General features: G+C 33.3%; 1 protein-coding gene across 1 annotated transcript; it reads right to left on the bottom strand.

The window, feature by feature from the left end:
- Positions 1-451: 451 nt before the first annotated feature.
- Positions 452-9,544, bottom strand: Mcm6 (minichromosome maintenance 6). The gene is made up of 14 exons (XM_090115556.1): positions 9,315-9,544; positions 8,745-9,168; positions 8,199-8,390; positions 7,639-7,811; positions 6,675-6,798; positions 6,017-6,155; positions 5,191-5,348; positions 4,483-4,635; positions 3,832-4,137; positions 2,956-3,137; positions 1,990-2,102; positions 1,600-1,728; positions 926-1,071; positions 452-606 (listed from the first exon to the last, which is right to left on the bottom strand). Exons 1-14 carry the CDS (start codon positions 9,404-9,406, stop codon positions 490-492), a joined length of 2,448 nt encoding a protein of 815 aa, XP_089971682.1. The 5' UTR covers positions 9,407-9,544; the 3' UTR covers positions 452-489.
- Positions 9,545-9,630: the final 86 nt, after the last annotated feature.

The raw sequence follows: 9,630 nt of genomic DNA, 5'->3' as shown, positions 1-9,630 counted from the left end.
TTTGTCTGTCTGTATGTGAACTGTGAAGGCATCACGTGAAAACTAACGGTTCGATTTCGATGAAACTTGGGACAATTATACCTTATTATCCTGGGCATAAAATAGGATACTTTTTATCCCGGAAAAATACGTAGAAAAAAATAAATCTTATTTTTTCTTAATTTTTCCGCGCGGACGGAGTCGCGGGCGGAAGCTAGTATATGATTAAATGTTTAAAAATACTGTGAATTCTTAGTAGTGATAGATCATTTAACTTATTTTTAAAATAGCGTGAAATTGAAAAATACATCAAGTAATTAAATCACTACATAGTATAAAAGAAAGATCTGTAACTACGCAACGGATTTTGTTGCGGTTTTTTATAGAATGATTCTCGAGGATGGTTTTTGTATATAATTTATTATGTGTTAGACAAAGCGTGGAGAAAGTAAGTTAAAAATGAAACACAAAATAAAAAACTAAAACATTTATTAAACACAAGGCGGAATGTTACGCGTCGACAACATAATTGGGATGAACTACGAGTAAGGGGTCGTCTTCTACTTCTTGTTCTGACTTCTGAGTTGCTTTTAAACCCGTTGTTGAGAGCGGGATTATCACTTGATCCTGGAAATTTCATTTTTATATTAAAAATAATATCTTTTTACAATTTTTACGATCTACATTGTAAAAATTTAAACAGAAGAGAAATATGCAATAGCCTTTATATGAAATTGTTAATTTATAATTATAAACTACTACTTCAATTCTTAGGAACAAAAACACTGTTTTGGAAAATAAATTACTATTCAATGAGACATAGATTTAATTTTGCAGTAATATTCGGTAGTTATTTATTCATAATAACAAAAATTAAACATCTGATTTTTACAAACTTTCTAAATTTGTTACATTTTTTATACAGTTATTTTGCAAAAATACTCACATGGTACATAAGTCTATCAATGACCTTCTCGACCAAAGTCTTCCGTTCTAAAAGATCGTCTTCAGTTTCAATTTGTCCTTGAGCGACCAATTGCTCTAGATACCAGCTTACTAGAGCACTTTTGTGCATGCCTGCGCTTTCTTCACCTGAAAATAATGAGATTTCTATTAGAAAATAGTTTTAGACGATATTTTTATCTGTTGTATAGGTTTATCCAATATGTTAATAGTTTCATGTATCCTATTCATCAATCAGAAATCATAACAAAAATTGAATTGGATATTTACAATTTTGAATTTTAATTAGAATTTTGAACTTAATAGAGATACGCAATTAAGTAAGAACACGCAAGCAAATATTTTCGTTTAAATTTAATTTTTGATATATATATTTTTTTGGGAATTGATCCTTACTTTCTATATCACATGATTTAAAATTTTGTCTGATATAAAGTGGACATAGCCGCGCGTTTTGTTGATAATTCAAACAAGTGATATTACCTCTACTCTAGTGATAGTGATATTATTACCTCCAGTTACGACGAGCATGTTACAGAGAGATTTGTACTCTTCAAATGATAATGTTAGTTTTTTCTTTGATTAACTTTAATGTTAGTGATATTTACCTCTAACGTTAGTGATAGTGATATTACCTCTAACGTTAGTGATATTTACCTCTAGTCTCAGCCTCTCCCTCTTCCTTCCTCATGTACACGACCAGCATGTTACTCAGAGATTTGTACTCTTCAAATGATAATGTTAGTTTTTTCTTTGACCCAGTATCTGCACTTGACTGTTCAGTTGCTGAAATTATTGAAATGGGTTGAATTTTATGTTTATGTTCAATTTACATATTAAGATCAAAATAAATACATTTACCATTATTTGAATTAATTATTTAACTAAATAAGTTTTTTTATTAATTTATTTGAATAATAATGAAATAAAATTTGAGTGGTAATAAAAGGAGTAAACATTTAAATACGCCCAATACTATATTATAATTAATCTAAAACATTTACATACTTATAAATACGATGTTATAAAAATAAAAAGTATACATACCAGTGCCGTTTGGTGTGTCTTGATCGACGTCCATACTAGGCTCGTACTGCGGATCTTCTTCCTCTAAATGAATGTCGGGTTGTTCTACACGGATTATCGATTTGTTCAGTAACCTAGAGAGAAATATTTAGGTTAAAAAATAATTTGCGGTAAAATTATTAATTTTGAAACGTGCCTAAAATGGCAAAAATAAGTTAGGTTACGTTTATAGGTTTTTTATTATGATCTAAAACATAACATTTTTAACCCTATTCATATATTATAATATTGATTTGTTTCAACTGGGCGTGGACGTTGAAAATCGAAACTATAAGGAGTATCGAGAAAACGTATCGGAAGTACGAGGCGATCTTGATGAAAACTAAAATCATCAGATTTTTGTCATTCCTATTCGTTAATTTTGAATCGAACAAGTTTTTCAACGATATAACGATGTTGATTCATCATCATTAGTCCATATACGTTCCTACTACTGGGATATGGGCCTCTTATGAGGCTACAGGCGCCAATCCATTACGCTGGCCAAGTGCGGGTTGGCGGAAAACACACGTCGTTGAACTTTTAATTCTTCGACATGTCGGTTTCTTTACGATGTTTTCCTTCACCGTTCGAGCAGTGGTGATGTTGCATGTAGTTTACTTTCATCAAAATCAGCCTCATGACTTTACCAGCGGGCGTTTTTACATATTCCTCATAGTTTCAGATTTCATCTACCGTACCCATTTGAAAAAAAAATGTGTGCGTTTACTAGTGTACACACGTAAGAAGTGAAATTTCTTTATGACCTTATTTTTCAAAAAATAATTTACTATATGCAACTTTACAGAAATTCGCGTGGTAAGGATAAGAAAAAGATGGCGCGTAACGGAAAACTGTCATGCGTAACGAAAAAATGTTACACTAAATTTTTTTCCAACCCCGATAAAGAAGTTTCACTTCAATCACCCTGTATATACCCCATATGACCTGTAGGCCTCGTGCACGTGTTGCGCAGTGACGTGCCCGCTGCAGTGCATCTTGGCCATGGCCTCAGCCAGCCGCACCATGGACTCCAGCTGCCGCACCGTGATGCGCCACGACCCGCCGCCGCCCGTGCCGTCCCGGGAACGGAGTACTGTGTAGTACTCCACTAGGATCTTGCCCGCTTCCTGTGATGTACAGGGTGTTGTTTAAAGACGGGTTGCACTCCGGGAGTGCCAGCAGAAGTGAAAACTTGATTATTAACGTTGAACATGTTTGATATCCATCCGTCGTTGGGTATAAAATCATAAACGCGAGTTTATGATTTTATACCCAACGCCGCTAAAGAAGTTTTCACTTCAAAAATATTGGTACATAAGTACTACAACTAGCAAACCGGGCGAACTCCGTTTCGCCACCAGAGACACCTTTACTTTGCTATAAACCTCACGGAGCCCGAGACCTTTCCAACGAATGCAAAACCGTGGAAATCGGTTCGTGCGTTCTGGAGTTATAGCATCAGGAAGGAAAACCCAACTTATTTGTATATAGTAGATTAAAATTCGGAATGTTTCTCAAAGTTGTAATACATACCATATAATTTACAAGGTGTTTGTTAAAAATACAAAATGTTTTTTCTAAGTATTTCGAATATTTACAACTATTATGAATTATTGTGTTATATTATTGAAATGTGAGGGAATTGTGAGGAGAATTGAATAAATGATTTGATTAAGAAAACAAAAAATATTTAAAAGTTAAAACATATTTAACTTATTAAATAAAATCACTAGAGAGGCAAGACAAAGCAAACAGCCAACAGGCAAAAGCATATACAGTATAATGACATTTTTTTAATTTAAAATCAACATTTAATATTACCTCTGTAATAAGCGGCTTGAAACTCCTCGCAAACGCAATATACCTCAACAGATCCTCCCTCGTATACACACAATCATAAGTTTCCTCTTTATTACAATGTAGATCCACAATCCTTCTTGCAATCGCATAGTCAACCATTTCGCTACTTTCATCTATTAATATGAAGAATAGATCAAATCTCGACATGATAGGAGCACTGAGGGCGACATTTTGTTGAAGGGATTTGGCTCTATCGTATCTACCTCCTATGGGATTGGCTGCGGCTAATATTGATGTTCTAGCGTTTAGTGTGGCTCGGACTCCTGCCTGAAAGTGTGAATAGAAACTGACATTTATTGTTAGGTAAATAATTATAACCTAAAAAACAGAAAGACATTTTACATAAAATAAATTGGTATAAACAGCAAACTACGTATGATTTAGATATCATAATATTATATTTGTAAAATGATTGTATTGTCGTGTTGAATCGGTTAAATAAAATTAATCTCCGAATTATTATTTCCGATATTATTTAAGTGAAACTTCTTTAGGCGCGTTGAGAGTAAAATTCAAGGTCGCGTCATGGCAATACCATCAAGCCATGAAGGCGACGATTTTGGTTTCTTTGAATCTTGCCAAAGAAGTTTCACTTCTGACACGTTTTCTTACCTTGGCCAAAGAGATAGTCTGCTGTTCCATAGCCTCGTGTATAGCGACCTGGTCAGTTGGGTCCATCTTGTCGAACTCATCGATACAACACACTCCGTTATCTGCTAACATTAGAGCACCTGCTTCTATCACGAAGTCGAATGATTCTTCGTCCTGAAAATTTTACGTTGTTTAATAACACTAATGTTATCTATATGTATAATATATATATATGTAGCCAAAAATTATTATGATTGCAAAAAAATAATATTAATCGAATTAATTTAAAGAATAGGAAAAACATTGAATAATGCACACATGCTAAGGATTCAATGATAACACTGGATATATTCTATTGAACCTTTGTCCTTAATTTTTACAGATATTTTATGAAAATTATAAATTAAAAAGTTGTAAATGATTACGATCTATTTTAAACGAAAGATGAAAATAAAATAAATTCCACTAATCTATACTAATATTATAAAGCTGAAGAGTTTGTTTGTTTGTTTGTTTGAACGCGCTAATCTCGGGAACTACTGGTCCGATTTGAAAAATTATTTCAGTGTTAGATAGCCCATTTATCGAGGAAGGTTATAGGCTATATATCATCACGCTACGACCAACAGGGGTGGAGCCACGGGGGTGAAACCGCGCGGAGCAGCTAGTCTAATGATAAAAAATGTTAAATGACACATCAATATACTTTTTAAATAAAATAAAACATACCTTTACAACAGCCGCAGTAAGACCAGCAGCAGACGAGGCTTTCCCACTAGTGTATACCGCTCTCGGTGAGATCTCGCTCACTTGCTTCAATAATTGTGATTTTGCAGTACTCGGGTCACCCACTATACATACATTGATGTCTCCACGGAGGGTTGTACCTTTAATTAGTTTGGTATTTGTTTAGTCCTACTAATATTATAAATGCGAAAGTTTGTGAGGATGTGTGTTTTTGTTACTCTTTCACGCAAATACTACTGAACCGATTACAATGAAATTTAGCACACATATAGAGGGTAACTTGGATTAACACATATTACACATTAACACAGGTTTTATCCCGGAAATCCCACGGGAACGGGAACTATGCGGGTTTTTCGTTGAAAACGCGGGCGAAGCCGCGGGCGGAAATCTAGTTATAAAATATTTTCAATTAGTTTAGGTGTCACCATAAGTTTATTAGGTGACACATTAGTTTTAGTTTATAAGATTGTAAATTGTCGAAAATTAATGTTTTAGTGTAAATGGTTTGGTACGATTCATAATTTTTCGACTGTTTACAATCTTGCAAGATAGATTATAAATAGCATACCTATTATGTAACTGTTATCGTTAAGGATAGGGTATTTACCCTGCCTGCTTGCAGTCATGGCAATACCGTCAACTCATGGAGCAAGTCGAAGATTCTCATATCTTTGAATCGTAGCAAAAAAGTTTCACTTCTGACACTTGTGCTGGCCACACATGGTCTTTTTTATAAATTGCAATACTTCACTTATACTTTAAAATTGTTGCACATTTAGAGTATAATAATATAAAAATAACTAACCTTCAATGGTAGTTTTGGCAACACCACCAAACAGCATAAGTAGTACACCTCTTTTAACTTCACTGTTGCCATGTATACTCGGGAATAAACTTGTGATGAGATTATTATAGAGATTACGATCTCTGGACATTTCATATACCTGTATAACAAAAAAGAGATTTAGTAACATAAATTCAGTGCTAGAGTTCAGCGTTTGACACTGGCAAAAGCAAGTATTTCTATAAATTATACTATAATCTGGCACATGAGCTACATCATGTATTAACAAAATACGTTCAGTGGATTTTGTGTGAAAAAGGTACAAACATACATAATTATAAACTTTTGTGTTCATAATATTAGTACAAGTATCTGCTTTCTGAACTGGTGGTAAATATTTATTTATAAGACACATAAATATTATTTATGTGTCTTCTCTCAGCAATATAGTTGAATGAATAAATGTTTGAATATAGATAGTATTTATTTATCTATTTATTTATTCTTTATTGCTCTTAAAAATGACAAATTGAGACTTAATCTAGGATACATTGTAACAAATGGCGGCCTTATCGCTAAATAGCGATTTCTTCCAGACAACCGGTTGAACAGAGAGAAATTAAGTAAATTAGTAAAGGATAGGAGTAGAGAATATTTAGTCAGAATAATAAGTACAAACCTTATCCCATTCCTTATCTGTCATCTGTTTTCTCATATCTTCAGTAGTTAGATCGTCGGTGGCCAAATCTCCCGTGCCGAAACGTCGAGATGTCGCTTGTACACTACATGCTAGGAATGCTGTCCTGAAATTTTTTTATATTGCTTAAAAAATGTCGATTTAGTATTATTAATACTAGATTTATGTGTTTTTGAAAATAGAATGTATTATGTATGGCTAATAGTGAAGTTATTTATCATCTTTAAAAAGAATTATCGAATTCGTTTCAGCCGTTTTCGAGTTATGCGCTTACCAACACATTTTGCGATTCATTTTTATATATAAGAAGATAAAAAAAATAATAAAAATCTTTATTGACATAATAATTATACAGGTCTAGATAATGAATCCTTCGACTCCCGAACTAGTTTAAAACTGTGTCTCAGGAGCCAGAGGCTTCTCCCAATATTGATCATAGTATTATGTCTATAAACTAAACTAAAAGCTATATTGCTTAAAAAATGTCGATTTAGTATTATTAATACTAGATTTATGTGTCTTTAAAAGTATAATGTATTATGTTTGGCTAATAGTGAAGTTATTAATCATCTTTATTTAATAAATGTAAGAAGGAAATCTATATTCATTCGAATGTGGTTGGTGTTAGATTAATAGAAGAAAAAAAAGAAGGATTGCCCTCCGGGAGTGCCGGCAGAAGTGAAAACTTGATTATTAACGTTGAGCATGTTTGATATCCATCCGTCTTACGCTTTTTCGATCAGGTCACGTGTCCTGACGCGAGTTTAAGATTTTATACCCATTACAGAAAAAGTGCTCAACGCTGCTAAAGAAGTTTTCACTTCAAAAATGATGATTATTATAGTCTTACTACTGATTTATAATAATCACAGTTTTATCACACACATTAAATCACAGTTTGAACATCTTAATTCACAATATGAAACTTTATAATAACAATACTTACTTATAATGCAACTCTCTCACACCCAAAGCCTTCAAGCCCTTAATACCTTCCATTTGTCCTTCATTGGCCAGTTTAGTTCTAGTGGTAAGTTCGGCCTTAGCGCCCGGCATCGAGAGAGATCCTACATCAGGCACAACTATGAGTGTGCCTGTGAAATCGTAACGGTCACCAGCCTATAATAAAAATAACACTAAAGTAAGTTCTAGTTAATTATTATTATTATTTTAAAAACTGAAGAATGGAAATGTAAATTAATTATGAATAAAAAAATATGTCTTGAATAATTTCATATGTATTTTTAAACTTTAAAGTTATCAGCACTTTATTTAGAAATTTATGTTGTATTATTTTAGATAAGTACTACACAAAATTTTGTAAAACTTAATGTTAATGCAATGCAGTAATAACATTTAATTATATTATTTAACTTAAAATTAAGATACTTTACAATTTCAGATACACTTTAGAGTAGCACTTGTAGAAAATATTATAATCTATTAATTATCATATTTGAAGTAAGTTAAAGATATTAAATTACTCAGGTATTTGTAGATCTATACCTGTACAGATTCAACAGCCTCAGCTCTAAGTATAATTTCCAATGAGCGAGGTATACATCCCCTAGGTAATTCTGCCTGTGTCTCTTGTACTCTAATCTTTTGGAAGTCGACGAACACTGATTTATCTGCGTCCAGCATGAAACGGCGACGGTTTGCACACACTGGGTTACGGCAAATTGTTGGAATTGTGTACTGCAAATATAAAGCATGTTTATATAGTTCGTATTTTTAACGTGATAACGTTTTTAAAATCGTTTTAGTCGGGTGACATGTTCAGAAACTTGTCTCACACCAAAACCTCACGAGCGCGATCGCAGGTATAACGAGAGAGAGACGGACCGATCTCCTGTCTCATCTCGAGCGCTGCCACCAATAAGACGTTATCACGTAAACATCTCGATCGTAAACCTACTTTACAAACAACCAATTTTTTTTAAAAGATCTATGAAATATTATTATACTGAAATTAGTTATAGCAATATGAAACAACACAAAAAAGTGGAGAACATCAACAAATAACTTTACTGCTATCAAAATTATCCTTACCTTAAACTGTTGTTCCACATTTTTAATAACAGTCTGACAGTCCAAACACACAAAAGTACCCAATACAAGCTCAGGATGTACAGGGTGCGTCCTTACAATCTGTCCCGATATTCTGATGAGTGTTCCAATCTTAGCCGTTGTCAATTCCCTCACTTTATGCCTCGTCGGCACATCAACAAAGGACACATAACATTCTTTCCCTTGTAGCTCTTTTTTCATACCACTTTCAGCTAAACTTAACACATAATTCAATATAGCTTGATTCAAAAACGGATATATCCTGTAATATTCTTCAATGATTGTTGTGGCCAGATTTTGGTTGTATTTCTCGACATCGTCAAAACTTACTTCTAGTGTACTTAATTCTGGTTTTAGTAGCTCTCTAGCCTGTCTCTCATATTTTAGTTCATTGTCTTCTTTGAAACTGGAATTACAAAGATGCAAGTTACAGTAAGTATATTTACAAACCAACACGTTATCATGGAAAAAAATGGTATGAATCATGAATGTACTTAAAAATATTGGTCTCTAAATATTCACATAGCAATGAAAGTAAATAACAACACTTACTCTTCTAAGAAATCTTGAAAAAGTTTCTGACAACGAACTCCAACCTCGTCTTTAACTTGGCTTTGAGTAGCATATGTATCAGCGACATCCATTGCAACTTATGTTAATTACCACTGTTGAAAATAGTTTATAGTATATCACTTGGGCACTTTGATTGAGTTAGGAAATTAAAAACTAAACTGAATTCTGAAATAAAAATAAACGTTGCCGCCTGCCGGTGTTTGTGTATAGCATGACACATGACACTGACCATACACTGACATTAATTGGATTTGGCGGGAAAAGATGCGGTATTCGTTCAAAAACAAATATTGTT

The sequence above is a fragment of the Colias eurytheme genome, chromosome 23 (genome assembly GCF_061535395.1).
Source record: "Colias eurytheme isolate Ceu_HAF_F1 chromosome 23, ilColEury1 Martin Lab GWU primary, whole genome shotgun sequence".
Lineage (NCBI taxonomy): Eukaryota > Metazoa > Arthropoda > Insecta > Lepidoptera > Pieridae > Colias > Colias eurytheme.
The sequence above is the reverse complement of the archived record's forward strand: the minus strand, read 5'-3'. Positions and strand labels throughout refer to the sequence as shown.

Excerpts from the sequence above, each read along its gene's own strand:
- Mcm6 (XM_090115556.1), bottom strand. The coding sequence starts at position 9,406 with ATGGATGTCGCTGATACATATGCTACTCAAAGCCAAGTTAAAGACGAG. Across the intron at positions 5,349-6,016 it reads TGCCAAAACTACCATTGAAG|GTACAACCCTCCGTGGAGAC; the intron begins GTTAGTTATTTT and ends AACTAATTAAAG. Across the intron at positions 4,636-5,190 it reads TTACTGCGGCTGTTGTAAAG|GACGAAGAATCATTCGACTT; the intron begins GTATGTTTTATT and ends TAAAATTTTCAG.